This window comes from Lygodium microphyllum, unplaced genomic scaffold (genome assembly GCF_053477565.2).
Source record: "Lygodium microphyllum isolate KBCC unplaced genomic scaffold, Lygodium_microphyllum_v1.1.10 scaffold_33, whole genome shotgun sequence".
Taxonomy (NCBI): Eukaryota; Viridiplantae; Streptophyta; class Polypodiopsida; order Schizaeales; family Lygodiaceae; genus Lygodium; species Lygodium microphyllum.
Window position 1 is genome coordinate 3,971,934 of NW_028229516.1, and position 22,850 is coordinate 3,994,783.

At 41.3% G+C, this 22,850-nt stretch overlaps 1 protein-coding gene across 3 annotated transcripts in view; it reads right to left on the reverse strand.

Annotated features, from left to right (window-relative positions):
- Positions 1-327: 327 nt before the first annotated feature.
- The window catches only part of LOC148009212 (heat shock 70 kDa protein 10, mitochondrial-like), a 51,555-nt gene continuing 29,032 nt past the window's right edge, over positions 328-22,850 (reverse strand). The window contains exons 1-4 of one of the 3 annotated variants that reach the window (XM_087673696.1): positions 3,600-3,665; positions 2,821-2,899; positions 2,168-2,734; positions 328-1,727 (exon numbers count right to left, since the gene is read on the reverse strand). In XM_087673696.1, coding sequence (XP_087529822.1) covers positions 498-1,727; positions 2,168-2,734; positions 2,821-2,832 — 1,809 coding nt within the window. In that variant the 5' untranslated portion in view covers positions 2,833-2,899; positions 3,600-3,665 and the 3' untranslated portion in view covers positions 328-497. Of the gene's footprint in view, positions 1,728-2,167; positions 2,735-2,820; positions 2,900-2,991; positions 3,513-3,599; positions 3,666-22,850 lie in introns of those variants that run through there. The other 2 variants (XM_087673697.1, XM_087673695.1) reach the window with 2 other exon arrangements.

Genomic DNA, 22,850 nt, shown 5'->3' on the forward strand with positions numbered 1-22,850 from the left:
GTACACCAAATCTTTCCTGAGTCCTGCTTAAACAGGACATCTATGCATCTTTCCAATTGCAAAGCTAGACAGTTCATAACCAACTGAACACACCAACGAACATTTTGCACACATTGAATCAAAGGCCCATTGGAAAGATCAGAAAGCTTTAGTACTAGTCTTCTCAAAGGGATTAAAAGTATTACATTAGATCAGTAATCATAAGTCACGGGCAATTACTAATGAGTCAGAAAACAGCCATTCCTAGCAACAAGTTCCCGAAACTCAATAGACAGTCCAGCATATACTTAGTTAGCACGCACATAGCCAATGAGAGGTACGACCAAGTTTAGATATCTATTTTCATTAAATGGGGATTTTCTGACACCTACAGCCCTGCCTTTAGGCAAATAGTTAGATGTCTGGTATAGAGATTGCAATATATTAGGTATAAATAAATCGATGGGAGTAAGAGTGTTGAATACTAAATTGCCAAATCAGCTATAGCCAATCCTACATTAACTCTTTGCTTCCTCCTTCAACTCAACCTCTTCATAGTCTGCTTCGGAAACTGTTGTATCAACAGCAGCATCAGGTGGCACACTGGCTCCAGACAAGACTTGCTGTAGAAGGAACGTTTTCTGAGCTATTTCTCCCATGTCTTCACCTTTAAGAGAATCCTTCAGGGCCTCCAAAGCTTTTGATATATTGCCAGTATTTCCTTGAGATCCCTTTTCTTTTTCCTCTTTCATTTTTGTTTCAGCTTCTCCAATAACTTGGTCAGCATTTGCTTTGACAGTTGCAAATTCTTTTTTCTTCTCATCCGCCTCTGCATAGGCCTCTGCTTCTTTCACCATTCTCTGTATATCGTCCTCAGTCAACCCTCCAGAAGACTGTATGGTAATTGCCTGTTCTTTCCCTGTTGACTTTTCACGAGCAGAGACCTGGACGATGCCATTTGCATCAATGTTAAAAGTGACTTCTATTTGTATTCTACCCCGTGGGGCTGCCGGTATATCTACAAGCTCAAACTGTCCTAGAAGCTTATTATCTGCAGCCATTTTCCTTTCTCCTTGGTAGACAGATATACCCACCACTGTTTGAAAATCTCTAGTTGTTGAGAAAATCTCACTCTTCTTTGCAGGTATGGTGGTGTTCCTCTCAATTAGCTTTGTAAATACTCCTCCAAGAGTCTCAAGCCCCAGAGATAGAGGTGTCACATCTAAAAGTAAGATATCTTTGACATCACCTCGAAGAACCCCTGCTTGAATGGCAGCACCCATGGCAACAGCTTCATCAGCATTAACATTTTTATTTGGCTCTTTACCAAATATCTTGGCCACAAAATCACGAACCCTGGGCATTCGGGTCATTCCCCCAACCAGGAGTACTTCATCCAGCTCACTAGGCTTCAACCCTGCATCTGCCAGACAATCATTGCATGGTTTGCGAGTTCTTTCAATCAGGTCCATCACCAGGGCCTCAAGCTTTGACCGTGTAAGGGTGAGGTTGAAATGCTTCGGACCAGATGCATCAGCCGTAAGAAAGGGCAACTGTATGTCTGTTTGCATCGAAGTAGAGAGCTCGACTTTTGCCTTTTCAGCAGCCTCTCGCAACCTTTGAAGAGCAAGTTTATCTTTTGTGATGTCCATGCCCTCTTGCTTGTTAAACTCCTGAACAAAATGATTCAGCAGTACATTGTCGAAATCTTCACCACCAAGGAAAGTGTCCCCATTGGTGGCTTTCACCTGTACAAAGAGATCAACAAGCATAAAAGCATGAGGAAGTCCTAACTCAGTAGTTATACTGCTTTCTCAATCTTGAGCCACCATGTGAATTGACACAATCAGAACCAGGTAACATGCCTACCGAATGTTCTGGATTAGCTAACAATCAATACTGCCCTGGTTTTGAAATGCACATACTATCAATTTGTTGCATCATACTATGATGCTGAAAAGAAAAGGGAGAGAGAGGAAGTAGGAAAGGATGTTATTTAATAATGCATTACTCTAGCATATATTTTAGTGGTGCTAATTTAAGAGGAGAAAGAAAGGATACTATTCAAAAATACATTACTGTACTATATAACTTTGAATGATGCTAAAAGAGTAAGAAAGGATGCGTAGTATAAACCACCTCCTCTTACTAACAGCCAAGGAGAGGTAACTAGGTTAGATGAAAAAACCTCAAACACACCATCCAGCATCTCCAAAATCGAGACATCAAAAGTGCCACCACCAAGGTCGTAGACAGCAATCAAGCCCTCCTTCTGTTCGAGTCCATATGAAAGAGCTGCTGCAGTTGGTTCATTTATAATCCGTAGAACCTCAAGACCAGCAATTCTGCCTGCATCTTTTGTAGCCTGTCGTTGTGCATCATTAAAATATGCCGGCACTGTGATAACAGCTTTTGTGACTGTTCGACCCAGATAACCCTCTGCCGTATCCTTCATTTTCTGCAAAACAAAGGCCCCAACTTGACTTGGGGACAGCTTCTGTCCCCCTGCTTCTACCCAAGCATCACCGTTTTGAGCCTTAATAATCTTGTACGGCACCATCTTCATTTCTTTCTGTGTTTGTGCATCATCAAATTGCCTTCCAATCAGCCGCTTGACACCAAAGACAGTGTTTGATGCATTAGTTACTGCTTGCCTTTTAGCAGGTATGCCCACAAGTCTTTCACCTTTTGCTGTGAAAGCAACAACTGAAGGCGTAGTCCTTGCTCCTTCAGCATTTTCTACAACTCTAGGGAGCTGTCAAAATGCCATGATTATTCATTCACAGGCCTACTAAATATCGCAATCTTCCCCATCCTATTTGGAGTGAAAAAAATACTTACCTTTCCTTCCATTACAGCAACACAAGAATTTGTTGTCCCTAGATCAACACCAATCACATCATTGCCAGAAGCCTTTGTACTGCAGAAAACAACATGACTATCTTTTCAAATGAAAGTTATATTTTATGATTATGCATTGCTTTGATCATTAAAACAGCACAGTATACTAACCAGCAAAAAATTCACCCACTCTATGGGGTGATTAATATGTACAATGAAAAACAGAAGTGTATGATAAGGAAGCTTCCATCAAGGCGCACATTACTATTGAATGCTGGACCACTGATAAGGAATGGAACCAATCAGCTATAATTACCAAAGGCACAGTGAAATTGTTAGAAATTTGTCTCCTATATGTGCCAATTCGTGGGTATATTGCATTGTCAGACAGCAGTATTCATAAGTTGGCCAGCATGTATGACTAATCAGCCAGTTCTACCAACACAGACAGCTTTTGTACAGCATTTCATGTGATCATTTTATTTGCATTATTTGTAGCAAGTCATCCCATATTCAGGTCCAACCTGACTCCTGATACGCTCTCTATTAATTAGCCTGCACATGTGGTTGTCATTATTCAGATTGTCCGAGAGGCTCAATTGGTCTTGTGAGGTTCTCTGAGAGGGATCTACCACACATACTATTGTACAGATTCTTCCCTGATGATTCAATATTCTCTCTCTCTCTCTCTCTCTCTCTCTCGTAAAAGGTAATTGTATTAATTACGAAAAAAAGGTACAAGTTTACACGATTACAAGAAAGGTACAAGTTTCCATTACAGCAACACAAGAATTTGTTGTCCCTGGATCAACACCAATCACATCATTGCCGGAAGCCTTTGTACTGCAGAAAACAACATGACTATCTTTTCAAATGAAAGTTATATTTTATGATTATGCATTGCTTTGATCATTAAAACAGCACAGTATACTAACCAGCAAAAAATTCACGCACTCTATGGGGTGATTAATATGTACAATGAAAAACAGAAGTGTATGATAAGGAAGCTTCCATCAAGGCGCACATTACTATTGAATGCTGGACCACTGATAAGGAATGGAACCAATCAGCTATAATTACCAAAGGCACAGTGAAATTGTCAGAAATTTGTCTCCTATATGTACCAATTCGTGGGTATATTGCATTGTCAGACAGCAGTATTCATAAGTTGGCCAGCATGTATGACTAATCAGCCAGTTCTACCAACACAGACAGCTTTTGTACAGCATTTCATGTGATCATTTTATTTGCATTATTTGTAGAAAATCATCCCATATTCAGGTCCAACCTGACTCCTGATACGCTCTATTAATTAGCCTGCACATGTGGTTGTCATTATTCAGATTGTCCGAGAGGCTCAATTGGTCTTGTGAGGTTCTCTGAGAGGGATCTACTACACATACTATTGTACAGATTCTTCCCTGATGATTCAGTATATTCTCTCTCTCTCTTTTATTTTGTCGGCTGTTTGGCGAGGGGTGGTTGGTATCACCCTGCGCCCCTTTGATTGGGTTTTTGGCCAGCCCAAATACCCTACTCCTACGCAGCCACATATGAAGCTCATGTATCACTTTCTTCGATACTGGGGCTGTTGGCATAACTGGACCATTCGGAATTCTCTCTCTCTCTCTCTCTCTCTCTCTCTCTCTCTCTCTCTCTCTCTCTCTCTCTCTCGTAAAAGGTAATTGTATTAATTACGAAAAAAAGGTACAAGTTTACACGATTACAAGATACACGATGGCTCTAAGCCAACATGTGTCAACTGTCAGTACCAAACCAGGACAAAGTTACACAAGTCATGGCAAAGACGCAGAGGAAATTGCCATATGCCAAGGAAGTAAGTCTTCTTGAGGGAGCAAGTCAGAGTGCCGAATGAGATCTATCTACCCAAGCAAGAGGCCTTTAAGCCTGGCAATGTGTCCCGGAACATTAGAAGCCAAATCAAAAAGAAAGGCATTTCAAGTAGTCCAATTGTGCCAGCATCCCCAGTATCTAAGAAAATGGAACAGGATCTTCATATGCAACTGCTCCGGTGTGGGGTATTTTGGGCGTACAAAAACCCAATCGAAAGGGCTCAGTGAGAAACCAACCACAGCTCGCCAAACCGCTGACAAAAGCGACCAGATATTCTTAGCGAGAGGGCAAGAGATAAATCGATGACGGGCCGATTCCACAGTAGTGGTGCAAAAGAAACAATTGCTGTTAAAGATTCGATGCTTGGAAAGGGCCGAGGCAAGAGGAAGACCACCAATCATTACCCTCCAAAGAAAGACCTTGCATTTGAAAGGTGTCTTGTTCACCCAGCCCTCCATCACAATTGCCTTCCACCATGACTGAGATTTCCGCAACCCCCATACAGTATTAGCTTTAGTAACCAGCCATTGATGATCTTTAATCAGAAGATGGTACACCTGGTTAGTTGAGGCCTTTTCTAAATTCAACCGACCTGCAAGAACCCAGTCCTCCCAAGGACGATCCACAGCAAGGGCAAGAAAGGGTTGCCTGCTCTGGAGCACTAACAAAAGCTGTTCCCATAAATCATGGTATCCATGAGGGATTCTGAAAAGCCTCCTCGCAGAACAAAACGATATAAAGACATTACGACTGGCAAGGGTGGCATCTGCCAACTAAAGTCAAACCCAAACGGGCCATGCAGTTAAATTTTGGTCTGAGCTCATGTTTGCCTTCCCATGAAAGTAATCTCGAGGCTGCCAACAATTCCAATTGAAAAGAGTTAGTATCTAAGCGGTCAACGCGCCTTCTGAAGAACCAATTGCCAAGAGCCAACCAAATGAACAAGCAAGGATGAGTAAGGACTCGAAAACCGAGAGTCTGCATTAAGAACATGCCACCAGGAGCTTCAAATTTGTGTATTACCATGCATAAGCCCGCGGTCCTCAAGAAAATAACGGGCTATAACAGCCCACGGGTGATGCTCCACACACATGGCACGAAAAAGAGACCAATGAAGTGCCAGCATATGAGTTTCAGCATCCAAAATAGACCCACCACCCGCACGTTTGGGAGTATATGTATGCGACCACAAAATCCACGAAATACTTGCATGCAATGAATCCTTCTTCCATAACATGAAACGAATGGGCCGAGTGAGAGCATTCAAAGTAGTCGGAGTCCAAGGCAGCAATGGCAAGAAATATGTGAGCATTGGCAGTATAATTGTCTGAGCCACTTTGAGGCGGACATGGAAGGGCCACGCTTGCGACTTCCAATACAGAAACTTCACTGCCAGTTTCTGTGAAATCCACTGCAGTACTTGTTTTGGCCAACTGAGTAGAAGCTGCCATGGAAGATAACATCGCAAGAACTAGATGAGTCGCCAGGGCAAAGAAGAGAGGACTCAAAGGACAACCCTATCTCACAAAGCGTGCAAGGACAAAGGGCTCTATAACACCACCATTAAGCATAACTCGCGAAGAAGCGGCAGCACTAATGGTGTAGATCAAGCGGGACATCCGAGTGCCAAAGCCCATAGTAGACATAAGTTCTACAAGGAAAGACCAGTCTAAATAGTCAAAAGTCTTTTCCAGATTCAATTGAATCAAAACCACTTCCTAACTAAAGTGCCTTGCATAGTCAATAGCCATTTGCACATTTAAGATATCATACAGAATGTTGTGGCCCTTAATGAAACCATATTGAAGAGGATGCACAATGGCCAGAAGATGCTTGTGGAGCCAATTCGCCAGCACTTTGGAAAAGATTTTATACATCGAACCCATCAAAGAAATTAGTCTCCAATGTTGCAACATTGACGGCGAAGGAACCTTTGGAAGCAATTTGATAAGACCTTCTTTCCATGAGGAAGGCATGAACCCTGTTTCCCAAACCTGCTGAAACATAGCCGTCAATGGCTTCGCCAGTTGGGTAGCAGAACTCTCAAAGAATCCATTGGTGAGACCATCCCAACCGGGACTTTTATCTTTAGGCAAGCGCAACAAAACATCCATGACCTCCTCCTCACAAATATCTGTCTCCAAAGTAGTTTGCATATCAAGTGGAACCTGATGTCGGACCAGATCATAGAAGACTGAACGTGCATGCGTAACCTGGTCAAAAGGTGACTGAGAAGAACCAAGAAGATCAAGAAAATAATTCCTGCACATATTGACAATAGTCTGAGGGTCAGTGACCATTCGACCTCCTGAATTCTGGAGTCGTGTCATATTTTCTCGAGCAAGAGAGGCATGCAGAGCACGAAAGAACTTATGAGTTTGACAAGCACTATCTTGCAAATTCTCAGTCAAATTTTGCAATTTGGCCTGCTGATAAGACTTCAACTGAAACTCTTTAATAAGATCAGCCAAACGCATCGCCAGTGACAGCAAAAATTCATCATCCGGAGTGTCCATCAGCAAAGAACGAACGAAAGTCAATAAGTCCTCCACTGCATGTCAACGCCGCCGACAAAGAGAGGCATGGTGAATCCCATACTGTCGAGCGACCCGCTGCACATTAGAGAGCAATCGTTCAAAGGAAGTAGTGCCCTCAAAGGCGAAGTCCAATAAAAATCTATCAATCAATTGTTGCATATAACCCCGAAAGATTGAATGCTTCAAATAAGAGGAGTTGAAACGTAAAGGGAGTCTATCCAGCAATTACATGAAAGGTGCAATGGGTTGTGCAAGTAGCTCAAGCTAGAGAGGGAAAATCATCATCCTGCATGATGTACATTCGGTCCAACCACGACCATGTAGTTGCATACTGTGCCGAATGGAAAGTAAACCCTATAGAAGGAGGGTGTAGCCAAGACCATAGATCTTGCTTAAGTACAGCAAGAGCAAACACATCCCACACCCGACTTTCCGGAGCGTCCATCACCGAATGCCTTGAAGTGGACTGTGAAGAATCAACACACATATTAAAATCCCCCATCAAAAAACCCCATCTGCCAAGTGACAAGGAGGTCTTCAAGGTATTCCAAAGATCCTGGCGGGATAAAGGGTCATTCAGAGCATATAGGCCCAACAACCATAAGATGTCTCCTTCAAATAAAACTTCAACTACCACAAAGCGGCCATGTGTATCATTTTTAATAAGAACCGGCTGATATTTCTCATGTACAATCATAAGCACAACAGAATATCTCTCTCTCTCTCTCTCTCTCTCTCTCTCTCTCTCTCTCTCTCTCTCTCTCTCTCATGACTCATTCTGGTCAAACCATGCATTCACTCCTGCATCACAGCACTCTGACATGGTAAGAGAACAGCAATGAGCTGTTGCATAGGTGGACAAACCTGGAGGAGGAGTTTCACCATGCAAGTGCAGACAGGAGGGCTGCACATAAGACTACTGCTGTGTTGAGCCAAGAAATGCATTAGAAACTTAAACCATTCAATTCGCTATTTAAAACAGCCCCAAAACATATTATTACCAACTTTTCATTGTTACAAAACTTCTAGAGTGTCTATGTCCCATAAGCCAAATCCTCATATGTGGGAAGGTCCACACATCTACAAATAGAAGGCTTGCCTTCAACTCAGTCCATCCTTGTTGCTGGCGCTCATTTTCCACTACTGCCTACACCCCTCCTTCAGAGGATACTTCAGTTCATGGTGCAGTCAGGCATCCATCAGCCTGAGGCACCCTTCCAAGCTATCATCTACACTTTCATTCAGGTGCTGTCCAGCCCTGTGTTTACTGCAGCCAGCTGCTTCCCTATGCAGTCCAAGCTTGATCAACACCAAACAGTCACCGAAACAGCAGCAGATTGCTGTGTTTTCTACAGCCTGGGTTGCCGCCCCAGCACTTCCAGCCTGCCCAGGAGCAGTGGACTGCTGTCTACACTGCGATTTCAGCCTGCTGCCTTGGCATCTTCTCTTGTGCAGATTGCCCTGCTACCACTATCACTTTCAACCTGATCCACACTCTCAGATCTGCCTTTGCAGCTGCTGATTGCTTACACAAGCTACCTACTATGTTGCAAGGTCTGTTTAGAGTACAAGACACTATCCAACTCATCTCTCTACCCTGGTCCTTTAAACAAACACTGAAGTTTGAGGTTTAGTATTCACTCTATAGAGTGTGTTTATTGCATTAAGCATTATATTGTTCATTCATTCTTCCATTCTTCACCTCTATGTTCTTCCATTATCACTTGTGTTGTGTTGTACATTTGTGTTTATTTTTGGTGCTTGGGTATTTCTTTGCATGCAAGAGAAGGCTGGAGAGAGTGTCAACAAAGAGAGAAGTGCTGCATTTTCTGATCAAGAGGGCAACCTACACTTGCATTTTGACAGGAGGTCACAAGTGGACCTGACTTTGCGAAGATTTCAACAAAAGTGCTGAGAACGGTGTGTTTTTCAGCAACCCATGGCAAATGTTTTCATTGTGAAAACAGCCTTTCTTCTCAGATAGGGTGATGAATGACCTGCTTAAGCACTAATTACAACAAGCATAAAATCCATATAAACTAAAATTACAAATGCTACCACTTAATTTGGACACTGGACACCTAGTTGGCCCCAAAATTGGCGCCCCTTGTGGTATTTCTTGAACTTGTATTGCTAAAACTTGAAGGACACTAATATCTAGCTTACAACAAGTCTTCAAACCAATTTGCCCCTTGGTTTGCTTGAGGATTGATTGTCAATCTTGCCCCTTGGATGACAAATTCTGCCCCAAACTTAATGTTGGTTAGCTGGCCTCTTAAAATTTTCTCTAATCTCCCTATATTTCAGCTTCTGAATTTCAAGTACTAGGCCCTAAATTCCAAGCACTCTTATCCAAGTGGCTGGTAAACTCTAATTTCTATTGTAAATCAAGGTTTGGCAGTAGGAATTCTTCAATTACACCCTCTTGGGACTGAATTTGACTAAAAAGTTCTCTTTAGGAAAGCTATGAATTACTTAAGAAAATGGACAGGAAACTGAAGAAAGAAATTTAACAGTCTCATCGAGAAAATTGGCTGAATTCGAATGTTGCCTTACTATGAATGGCCGATTGGCTGCAAACCCACCATTAACTGGTAGCCCATATGCACGCAAAATGTAAGCTATCTTGTGCACTACACATTGATACCCTTTGATCCAGGATCTGGGCTCCCCAGACATTTAAACTATCATTGAATGCAGTTGTTGCCCCTAGTGTCCTAGCACTAAGTGACACTAGAGTTAGGGTTTATTTTAGGGATTCCTATGACAGCTAAGCCATTAGAGTTTCAATTTTTATTATTTAAAGACACTTTTGTTGTGAGTGGCTATCGTGAAGAATAAAGATCTTTAGTAGCAAAAGAGTGAATAGGTGAGTGAGAGTGAGAGAGAAAATACGATATGATTTAGGTGTACCAGCAATGTGTTGGTACACAAATAATAAAATGTATTTATACATGTGCAACTAAATAATACACGTATGCATACGCGGAGGTGAATAAAGGACCTTTATATCCCAACAACAACCTCCCACTTAAAGGTCCGAAGTAAACCTTTAACCAACTCCCACTAGTCGTATGCAATGGCTCATGTTGAGCCTTGCTAGGACTTTTAGTGAGAACATCTACAAGGTTGTCCTATGTTTTGATCTTGATCAATGTGATTAGACCATCTTTCAGAATCTGTCTGATAAAGTGATATCGCACATCTATATGCTTTGTGTGTGAATGACACACGGTATTCTTAGCCAAATACACAACACTCTGGCTATCACATCCCAGCACAGGAGTACTCATAGGCAAGCTGAGATCCTCTATAAGTCTACTCAACCATATAGCTTCCTTAGAAGCTTCAGTAGCTGATATGTATTCAGCTTCAGTAGTACTTAGTGCTATGATGTTTTGCAACCTAGAGCACCAAGAAATGGCCCCACAAACAATTATAAAGGCATACCCGCTAGTGGACTTGCGAGTGTCCAAGTCACTTGCCATGTTTGCATCACAATAACCCTCCAGACTAAATGCACCCCTCCCATAGCAAATACACTTTCTTTGTGTACCCTTTAGATATCTAAGAATACACTTGACAACCTCCCAATGTGTTTTGCCAGGATTTGACATAAACCTGCTGACAACTCCCACTACATGAGCAATGTGTGGATGAGTAGCAATCATAGCACACATGACAGAGCCACAAACTAATGCATAAGGGACTCCCTTCATAGCATTGGCTTCCTTGTCATCTTTTGGGCTATTGGCTTTACTAAGCTTAAGATATGGAGGTAAGGGCACCCCAAGAGGCTTAGCATCCTTCTTGAATGTTCTTCTAAGGAGGATCTCTTTTTCATATCTGCATGGTTGGAAAGTACATGGAATAGGATATAAAGCTTTTACTCTCAATATTTGTAAGAATTTGGCATTTTACTAGGAGAAAATATGGCTTTACTCCATAAGGACTAAGGATTCTACTAGTTGGTGTAAGTTCTAGTTGACATATTTCAATCCATGCAGAGTAAGAGTTACTAGTGTAAGAAGAAGATTGGTAGAAACAAAAAAGTTACTAGTGTAAGAATGAGAGTGAGGTTTTGACTCTGATACATTCTCATGCTGGATCAAGAGCAAGATAGCTAAGGATGGTGAAGTGATAAAGTGACCTTCTCTTTCTAGTCATTCCAAGCAACTTCCCTGTTACATAGAACTAGCTCTATGTATGGTAGATCATAGGTTTTACTCAAAAACCAAGAGAGAAAATTTGCACGACACGAAGCAAGAAGACTAATTGGATACAATCTCCCTCCATGCCTTGTGAGAGCACTCCACAAAGTATGTAAGCCATTTTCAACATGCTATTCATGCTATACAGCACCTTCATTTTCATTACCAGCACCTACATTTTCATAATCAGCCAGTCTATCTTGCTGTCTATGACCTCCTTGTGCTTCTATTTGCTATTCATCATCATCTGGCTCAAAAATAGCCAACTGATCATCAATTTCAACATGCGAAAAAGCATCATGAGGCTCATCATTTGAAGTAATAGGTGGCTGCAGATTCTGAAATTTGACATTTTTCATGTCTTCATCACAAGCTAAGTACTTTTCAGCAACTTTGCCTCATTAAACACAACATTATGGCTACAAACAATTTTCTTGGACTGTGGTAACCACACTCTATAGCCAAATTCACCCTCATCACCATAGCCCATAAAAATGCCTTTGGTGGATTTCGGGTCAAGTTTACTTCTCAACTCATCTCTAACATGCACAAACACATCACAACCAAATATCCATAAATGGTCATATGAGGCCGATTCACCAGACCAAACCTCCTCAGGGATGCCATTATTTAAGGACCTGTTTAGAGAATGGTTGCAAATGTGAACCGCGGTTTTAAGTGCCTCTCCCCAAAATTCATAAGGGAGATTAGCAATGGACAGCATGCACCGCACTCTTTCACATAAAGTCCTATTGTATCTTTCAGCCACCCCATTTAAAAAGGGTTGTAAGGAGTTGTAAGCTCCCTCTAGTCACAAAGAGACTTAAACTCAGTAGATGTGAACTCACCCCCATTATCAGTTCTCAAGCATTTCAGCTTTCTACCTGTCTCAATGGTCACAAATGCATGAAAAGTTTTAAAAACAGCAAATACTTCACTTTTCATTTTCAACAAATAAACCCAAATCTTCCTAGAACAATCATCAATAAAAGAGAGAAAATATGCAGCACCACCCAACAATTTCACAGGCATACTACATATATCAGAATGCACTAAGTCCAAGACATTGGACTTACTAGAGACACCAAAGTAAAAGGAATTTTTCATTTGCTTTCCAAACTGACAGTCATTACAAAAATCAAGTTTAGAGCCTTTTCCATTAACCCTCCTCAAAGAGGTAAGGACATCAAGCCCTTTCTGGCTCATATGGCCTAATCTCTCATGCCACAACTTCAAATGACAGCCAATTTCAGCAACTGCAAGAAACTTGCCATTCAAAGCTTTACAGTGCAAACAATACAAAGTGCCCTTCTTGGTTCCTTTTGCAATCAGCATGGAACCCTTTTTCAATTTCCACAAACCACCACCAAACAGTGCAATGTAACCATGCAATTCAAGCTAACCAATAGATAGTAAACTCCTCTTGATGCTAGACACATATCTAACATCTTTCAACACAAGCTCTTGCACATTATCCAAAGACAAGTGTACAATGCCAATCCCATCAATATTGCAAGCATGGTTATTTCCAAGATATACTTTTCTGTAACTGCCTCCATTGAACATAGCAAATCACTCCAAGCAAGGAGTTACATGGAAAGAGGCACTAGAGTCTACAATCCAAGTCTGAGTGACACCATCATCAACTGACAAAAGTGCATCAATCACATCAACCTTGGTAATCTACATATCCTGCATGTGACATACAAGGGCATCATAATCTACTGCACATAGTACATTAGCCTCTGCATGTGAGAGCTCCTCTATGACTACACTGGAGGCCACATTGGCCTTTTCCTTGCCTTTGGCTGCCTCTCAGATACACCTGTCTTATCCTCTTTCTTCTTTTTGTCTCCTACAGTCTTCTTTTTCTCTTGTTCCTTCTTGTAGTATCTACAATCAAGCTTTTTGTGACCCTTCCGACCACACTGATAGCAAGTAACATCACTCTTTTCCTTTCCTTTTCTCTTGCTTCTACTTCTCTGTCCACAACATTTGCATTTTCCCTTTCAGCCCTGCCTCTAAGGTTGTACGCTGAGTTGCTACCTTCTCCACTAGACTTACGTCTAATTTATTCATTCAAGATTGAACCCTTCACACCATCATATGAGAGATTGGGGCTATTACTAAGAGAAACCACCAAGGTCTCCCAAGAATCAGGTAGTGTCATGATTAGAAAGATCACCCTCAACTTATCATCAAAATCCAAATAAGCATCCTTCCTGCGCGACCTATTCATTGGTCATCTGCTTCTTCAACCCCGTGAGCCGGTCCCGTTAGGTCACACCTGATTTGTCGAGCAGTCCATGCCATCCGCCAATCTCAATGAAAACTGCACTGTGTGCAGTGACTGTCAGCTTGTACCGTCAACTCTAATACCAATTGTTGTGAGTGGCTATCGCGAAGCGTGAAGATCTTCAACAACAAAAGAGTGAACTAGTGAGTGAGAGTGACAGAGAGAAAGTACGATATGATTAGGGTGTATCAACAATGTGTAGGTACACAAAGAATAAAATGTATTTATACATGTACAACTAAATAATACACGTATATACACAGAGGTGAATAAAGGACCTTTATATCCCAACAACTTTGAACTTCATTTGCACAAGTGCGGCATTATTCAATGTGATCGCCTAGAGTGTTGTAATCTCTCTCTCATATTAATTCATTACTTCCCATTCGTGATCAAGTATTGTTGTGCATCAATTAATTCTTTCAATTTCATTCATTTTCCATTGAATTAATCGCACAATTACTCCACACTTGGGCCAACAATGGTATGAGAGCAAAGTTCGTTCATTACACTTGCCATCACTCGCAATCATTCACTACCAGCCATCACCATTGAGCTCCTCCCGCTCGGTCAACTATCCCACAAGCCATTAGCCCTTGAAACCGGCTCAAGTCTCATTGGTAATTGCACACTTTGTGCCACTATCTTTGCTCGTTGGTTGTCACCCATCACTCAAGATTCAAGCTCTTACAAGCTTGTTTTGAATTGTCAATTGCATACTATCGATAGTCCCTATTGATCCTAGCTACCACCTGAAGAGAGCCACCCCTGAAGTGATACTAGTCACATCAACCCACGACCGACCAACTCACACACCAGTCTGCCTCCCCTCTTCCAATTACTACCACACTGCCTTGTAACACCATCAACCATGTTGCATGTTACTTGAAACCACACTGACCTGCCCATCGTTCCCTGTTCCGAGTAGCTAACTCTCCTGCCGACACGTCATTATGCTCTTGTCGCTTTTATGCATGCCTTTCATTGACTTGCAAATGTGCCATTCAACATGCCAAACGTGTCACCTATCCACATCACTTTCGCCTATTGACCAACCAACCGAAAAGCTCTTTTCACCATGCCACATCAGTCAACCATCTGGCATCTTATTTCCCAACAACCTCAACATTTCAAAAATCGTTTTGAATAAAAGCGATCATTTCTCTCCCTCATTTTTTCAATCAACAGACCACTATTCACACCAACTATCCCTCTCAAACACAAATTGCACCAAAATTGGGGGTTTTTGCCAAACCCACCCAATTTGCTGCCAAGCTTTTGCCTAATTATACCACCGAGATGCCCAAAATTTAGGACTTTTGCCTCGATTCACTTTCTTGGCTCTCGACATGCTCCAAAATCATATTATTTGGTTGTTGACCCTATTTTTTCCCACCATTGAAGACAAATTTAACTATTTTTCCATATTATTAGGTAAATTGATATTTTGTTGTCATTTACATTATTGGAGCATTTCTAGCCATTAATCTCTATTTTAGCATATTGCTGCTCACTGCCTTCATTGGGTAATTTATTTTTGAAAATTATTTTCTACATGTTTCTCTCTCCTAAGCAAAAAAACAGCAAGATAAATTATTATTCTCCATATTATTTGGCTTCATTGAGGTAGACAACAATTCTTCTATCAGTGACTTATTATTATTCAAGCATCCATTTTCTCTCTCTTCACCTGGAAAATGTTATTTTATTGCAGATTATCACTCATGGCCAGAAATAATAATGATTTGTCAAGCATGCTTGGTGCCAATGACAAGCTCGATGGCACCAATTACCCAATGTGGGTTTACACGATGCAACATGTTCTTATTGCGAAGAATCTATAGCATATTGCCAATAGCAGCAAGCAAATGCCGGCTTCTCTAACATCAGCACCACCTCCTGCTTCCACATTGCGAGGTGGCTTTCATGATGCCAAATCATCTTCTTCTTCGACAACGCATCCAACTCAAGATCAAATTTGATGGAATGGCCATGACACCCAAAAGCATACCCTAATCGCCTTAAATCCATGAAGAGTGACATCATTCCACACATCCGATCGTGCAAGACATCCAAGGAGTCAAGATCCATAGCAAAAGCTTACATCATTATATCAAGTGCGCAATGAAGCGCGTGTTGCTTACCTACATAAGCAACTAGAAGATGTTTGCATGGAAGGAGGAGGTAATATGGATAACTATCTCACCAACATCACAAATCTTATTGAGCAATTATTAAATAGTGATAAAGAAGTTCTTAATAACCAGCTTGTTTCCATCACTCTTAATGGTCTACCGGAGTCATACCGAGGTTTTGCTACCACCTTGTGGTTGGTAACTATGAGTAACCAACTTATCTACAACTTCGAACAACTTGTGTCTCTTTTGTTGCACAAGGAGCAAAGCCGTTTGAACCACAATGCCACCATGGCAACCGAACAAGCCTTTTCTACCCATCATCGTGGAAAACCCAAAACCAAGGTGAAAAACAAGGTTGCTGGTCAAAAAACAGCCAACTTTCATGCTAGTCGTTCTTCTTCTTCCACTCCTTCAACATCGAAGATACCCTTCAATCCTAGTTCATCCTCTCCTAATCCTTCCAACGGTACATTCAACAAACCTAAGAGGTGTAATTATTGCCATAAGACAAGGCACGACATCACTGAATGTTGTAAGTGCATTGCATCAAAAAAGAAAAAGGAGTATGATCTTGCTCTTGACAGCGAACTATTCTCTATTTAAGAATTATACCTTTTTCATTCAGTGTTAGTTTGATCGTTCTATTCATGATGTGTGTTTTTCTATTGCTGATGCATCTTCTACTTGGTATTTCGACAATGGTACATCAAAGCACATCACCTCTTGCCGAACATTATTTTCATCCTTCTCTGATGTACATAAGGGGAGTAAAGTTATGTATGCTAACAATGTCTCTTATGCAATTAAAGGCATTGGACATGTGCAGGTTGTCTCCATCTTGGGCACTCCTTTGATATTGCATAATGTTCTCTATGTGCCCAACATCAAGAAGAATCTTATTTCCATTTCAACCCTTGCAACTTTAGGCTTCATGTCATTTTTTATGGCCCCTGCAAAGGGTTTCACATCATTTTTTATGGCCCCCAATGTTCGGTATATCATGACAAGATTTCTTCTTCTATTTTCTTGATAGACACTCTCGCTAAAGGTCTCTATCATCTTGATACTTATGATCAACAACTCCCTAAAAATCCTATTGACAATGCCTTATTAACAAAAGAATCTTTTCATGATACACATTTATCAGAGGCTTGATCACATTAACTATCAAGCATTGATGAAGCTCTAGTCAAAGGATATGGTCAAAGATCTTCCAAAATTTCACTTCCCATCAAATCACATTTGTGAGGTTGTTTACTTGGTAAGATGCATCGATTCTCCTTTCCTAAGGATTCTCATGTTCATTTGCCATCTATTTTGCATCTCCTTCGCACTTATGTTTGTGATCCTATGACGACTAGTTCTATTGGTGGATTTCTATATTTTGTCACATTCATTGATGACAAATCCCGATTCACTTGGGTATATAGGCTGAAATCTAAGTCCGAAGTCTTCTCTTGCTTCCAAACTTTTATTGATATGGTGGAAAACCAAAGCGGCTTCGCATCCGGATCCTTCACACCAACAAGGAGGGCAAATATCTTTCCAAACAATTTTCAAAGTATCTTGCATCTCGAGGTATTCATCAGCAGCGCACTGTTCCTTACTCTCGACAACAAAATGGAGTAGCGGAACGAAAAAATAGATCAATTATGGAGATAGCAAGATGCATGCTGAAGAGTAAGAATTCACCTAATTCTTTTTAGTTCAATAATGTTCTATGTGTCTCTTACGTTTTGAACAAGTGTTCCACAAGAGCCTTAAACACCATCACTCCTTATGAGGCATGGACTGGCTCCAAGCCTTCTCTCTCACACATGAGGATTTTCAGATCATTAGTGTATGCTCATGTGTCTTCTCAAAAAAGGCATAAGCTGGATGATAAGGCTGTTCGCTGCATATTTATTGGATATAGTGCCAAAAGCAAAGGAAACCATCTTTATTAACCCTCCACAAGCAAGGTTAATGTTAGCAAAGATGTTATCTTTGCTGAAAATGCTTCTCACCCCTTGCTGGACTATCAAAAACAACCTACTATTGATGCTTCAATTATCTTTACAACCTCCTACCATTTTTCCATAATGGTTCCATGGCTAATCCTTCTTCTCAGCCTTCATTTACACCATCTACAGATACAATACAGCAGTCTATTGAGCCTGATTTACAGCAACAGCAGTATCATGATACCTTGTTTGAGAACAATCCCCTATTTTTCATCAATTGGAGCATACAAGGGCTGAAATTCAGCAGCCTAAAAGAGTCCCTTGCTGGCTGCTAGACACTCTTCAGGACAGCAAACAACCTCTTGCTTTGGCTGCCCGCACACAAGCCTCTGCTTGTAAGGACCAAGTTAATCTTCTTACATGTGCATTGGTGGCTACAACATGCAATGAAGAGCCTCAAGATGCTTTTTCAAATCATCGTTGGATGGAAGCAATGAAGGCACAAATTGATTCCATCCATGAAAATAACACTTGAGAGCTATGTGACTTGCCTCACAACAAGTGCACTAAGGTACCAAATGAGGTTACAAACTTAAAAGAAAATCAAATGGTACCAAGGGCTATGCCCAACAGCAAGGACTCGACTTTGAGGAGACTTTTGCCCATACATCTCACATTACTACCATCAAGAGAATTATTGCCCTTGCTGCCCACTTTCATTGGGAGGTGCATCAGTTGGACATCAAGACTTCATTTTTCCATGGATATCTTACAAAGAGATATATGTTTCTCAACCTCCAAGATTTGCAATTAAAGGCTCTGAGCACAAAGTATATCGTCTCAAGAAGGCTTAGTATGGTTTAAAGCAAGCTCCACGGGCTTGGTAATCCTGCATACAATCTCATCTATTGCATCATGGTTTTTAGAATAGCCTTACTGAAACCGGTCTATGACTCGCATAAACTAGTCCCTTCAATTAATACCTAGTCTTTTCACATACACACAAACAAAGACCTCACTCCCTCACTCGACACTAGATTGGCCCTGAACTTTGAAGTCTGGCACCCCTTTCGATATTTATTTATCAATTAAAAGATGGAAGGTTAGAAAAAAAAATGAAATGTTTCAAAGTAAAAAATCTGAACAACTTGGATTTCATCTTTTTTGAGCAAATTTCAATTACATAAGGACAGTACAGCATATCCAAAACAACATCCCAAGTAAGAAAACACTTTCTGTGACCACAACTCAATAATTCAAGTGCAAAATTGCAGTTTGCAGAACTCTGTATTTACTGTTTTTACATGTTTCTTGACCTATTCTTAGCCTTATTCCATTCTAGATCTGTTCCATATCAGTTGGACTACAAACCCTTTGACCTTGGTATCATCCCAGCAGTAAATCAATCCCACAAACTGCACTAAATCAAAATTGAAAACCATGTTTCTGTGTGGCATGATCATCACTTTCTTTAGTGCCTACATTGGAGAAGCAATCAATTGCTCCTGAACCTGGACAGTGAGACTCTTGCCTCAACAAAAGACCAAAGAAAACACAGAACTGTACATTCGACGGAATCAGCCCATCATGCAGAGCATTTCCTCTAAGAATAGAGAGAGAGTTGTGACCAGAGGGGGCAAGCTCTACCTCCATACATGAGTCAAAGACGAAGAAGTACTCTCCATAGCTAATGTACTTGCAGCAATCTACCCTCACCCTCTGAAAACTTCCCCCTTTGATTTGCCGCTCTTGCCGATTACGTTTTTTTTTATGCTCTCTCTCTCTTTTGGAAATTTCTGTCCAAATTGTGACACATGGCATACACGTAACAACTTTCCTGTTTAAACCTTCTAGTCTGAAATTCTCCATGATTGGTGCAAAATTTGACCTCGACACAAACCACAGAATTAATCCTCGTGCAAAAACGAAGATCATGACGCGAACAAATTTTGGGGTCCAAAAATAGTAACTCCTTAAATTTTAGGGATGATGACCCTTGTATTCATCAAGTTGTTCTAAGAAACTTTTATCATTGCAACCACATCAAAAAGTGTAACTTGACTCAGTTACGGTGACTTTTATTACGTGAGCCATGTGCATCTTTTGTCTTGGCCAGGCTCATTGTCCTACACCATCTCCCAAACAGTCCCAAACCACTGGCATTTGTTGGAGTGCGCGGGTAGCGGAAGCGTGAAGATTTGCAGCAGAGAAAGTGAGCAGGTGAGTGAGAGTAAGAGTGACGAATCGATTTGTGTGTACCAACAATGTGTTGGTACACAAAGAAAAAAATGTATTTATACTTAGGGCATGTAAGGGTGCATTCACATGTATAACATAACAATACACGTATAAAATGCACGGAGGTGAATAAAGGACCTTTACATCCCAACAACCTCCCACTTAAAGATCCGGAGTGAACCTTTAACCAACTCCCACTAGTCGTATGCAATGCTCATCCTGAGCCTTGCCTAGACTTTTAGTGAGAACATCTGCAGGGTTGTCCTGTGTTTTGATCTTGGTCAATGTGATTAGACCATCCTCCACATTGCACATCAATATGCTTTGTGCGTAAATGATACATGGCATTTTTAGCCAGATACACAGCACTCTAGCTATCACATCCCAACACTGGAGTACTCATAGACATACCGAGATCCTCTGCGAGTCTACTCAACCATATAGCTTCCTTAGAAGCTTCAGTAACTGATATGTATTCAGCTTCAGTAGTACTCAGTGCTACAATGTTCTGCAACCTGAAGCACCAAGAGACGGCCCCTCCAGCAACTGTAAAGACATACCCGCTAATGGACCTGCGAGTCTCTAAGTCACCTACCATGTCTGCATCACAATAACCCTGCAGATTAAGAGCACCCTGCCCATAGCAGATACACTTTCTTTGTGTACCCTTCAGATATCTAAGAATACACTTGACAGCCTCCCAATGTGGTTTGCTAGGATTTGACATAAACCTGTTGACAATTCCCACTACATGAGCAATGTCTCGACGAGTAGCATACATAAGAGAGCCACAAGCTGATGCATAAGGGACTCCCTTCATAGCATTGTCTTCCATGTCATCTTTTGGGTTGTTGGCTTTACTAAGCTTAAGGTATGGAGGTAAGGACACTCCGAGAGGCTTAGCTTCAGCCATGTTAAATCTGTCCAGTACCTTTTCAATGTACTTTTCTTGAGATAAAAACAGCAATTTCTGCATTCTATCCCTACGAATCCTCATGCCCAATATATGCTTTGCATTCCCCAAATCTTTCATGGAAAAAGCTGATTTCAGCTGATCTTTGAGGGCATCCAAGCTAGTCTTTCTCTTCCCAGCTAGCAACATATCATCCACATATAAAACAAGTATGATAGGGCTGCCATCTGTATCCTTTTTCATATACAAACAATGATCTGCATGGCTGCGTATAAACCCATGAGAGAGCATAAAAGTGTCAAACTTTTTGTACCACTACCGTGGTGCTTGTTTCAGCCCATATAAGCTGTGTTTTAGTTTACATACCAATTGCTCTTTTCCAGGAACTACAAAACCCTCGGGCTGTTTCATGTAGATCTCCTCATCAATGTCACCATGCAAAAAAGTTGTTTTCACATCCATTTGATACAGCTCTAAATCCAATACAACAGTGAGAGCAAAAAGCACACGTAGTGTGGTCATCTTCACGACAGGTGAGAAGACCTCCTGGAAGTCAATCCCTTCCTTCTGTGCATACCCTTTGGCAACCAATCTTGCCTTGTACTTGGGTTTCCCATCAACTGTCTTTACTTTGTAAACCCATTTGTTTGGAAAAGGCTTTCTTCCTTTGGGCAACGACACAAGATCCCAAGTATCATTAGCATACAGAGATTTAATCTCTTCCTGCATAGCTAGCTCCCACTTATTGCTGAATTTGCATGACTTAGCCTCTTTATATGTCAGAGGCTCACCCTCATCAGTAAGCATCACATAATGCAAAGAGGGGTCATACCTATGTGGCTGCCTTCTTAGGCGTGTAGACCTGCGTACCCAATGATCTACATTCTCAGGAATCGGATCTACATCTGGAGGCATGTTATTTTCAGCATTTATTGGCTGCTGTAAGCCATTTTCAACATGTTGTTCATGCTGTACAGCACCTTCATTTTCATTTCCAGCACCTGCATTTTCATAATCAGCAAGTCTATCTTGCTGTCCATGACCTCCCTGTGCTTCTATTTGCTATCCATCATCATCTCGCTCAAAGATAACCGGCTGATCATCAGTTTCAGCCTGTGGTACAGCACCATGAGGCTCATCATTTGAAGTAATAGGCGGCTGTGAATTCTGAAATTTGACCTTTTTCATGTCTTCATCAGAGGCTAAAGTACTTTTCAGCAACTTTGCCTCATTAAACACAACATTACGGCTGCGAACAATTTTCTTGGACTGAGGTAGTCACACTCTATAGCCAAATTCACCCTCATCACCATAGCCCATGAAAATGCCTTTGGTCGATTTCGGGTCAAGTTTATTCCTCAGCTCATCTCTAACATGCACAAAAGCATCACAGCCAAATATTCGTAAATGGTCATATGAGGCTGGTTTGCCAGACCAAACCTCCTCAGGGATGCCATTGTTTAAGGACCTGTTTGGAGAGCGGTTGCAAATGTAAACCGCGGTTTTAAGTGCCTCTCCCCAAAATTCATGAGGGAGATTAGCAGTGGACAGCATGCACCGCACTCTCTCACATAGGGTCCTATTGTATCTTTCAGCCACACCATTTGAAGAAGGGCTGTAAGGGGCTGTAAGCTCCCTCTTGATCCCATGCAAGTCACAAAAGGACTTAAATTCATTAGATGTGAACTCACCCCCATTATCAGTTCTCAAGCATTTCAACTTTCTACCTGTCTGAGTGGTCACGAATGCATGAAAAGTTTTAAAAACAGCAAACACTTCACTTTTCTTTTCCAACAAACAAACCCAAATCTTCCTGGAACAATCATCAATAAAAGAGGCAAAGTATGCAGCACCACCCCACGATTTCAAAGGCATGCTACATACATGAAAATGCACTAAG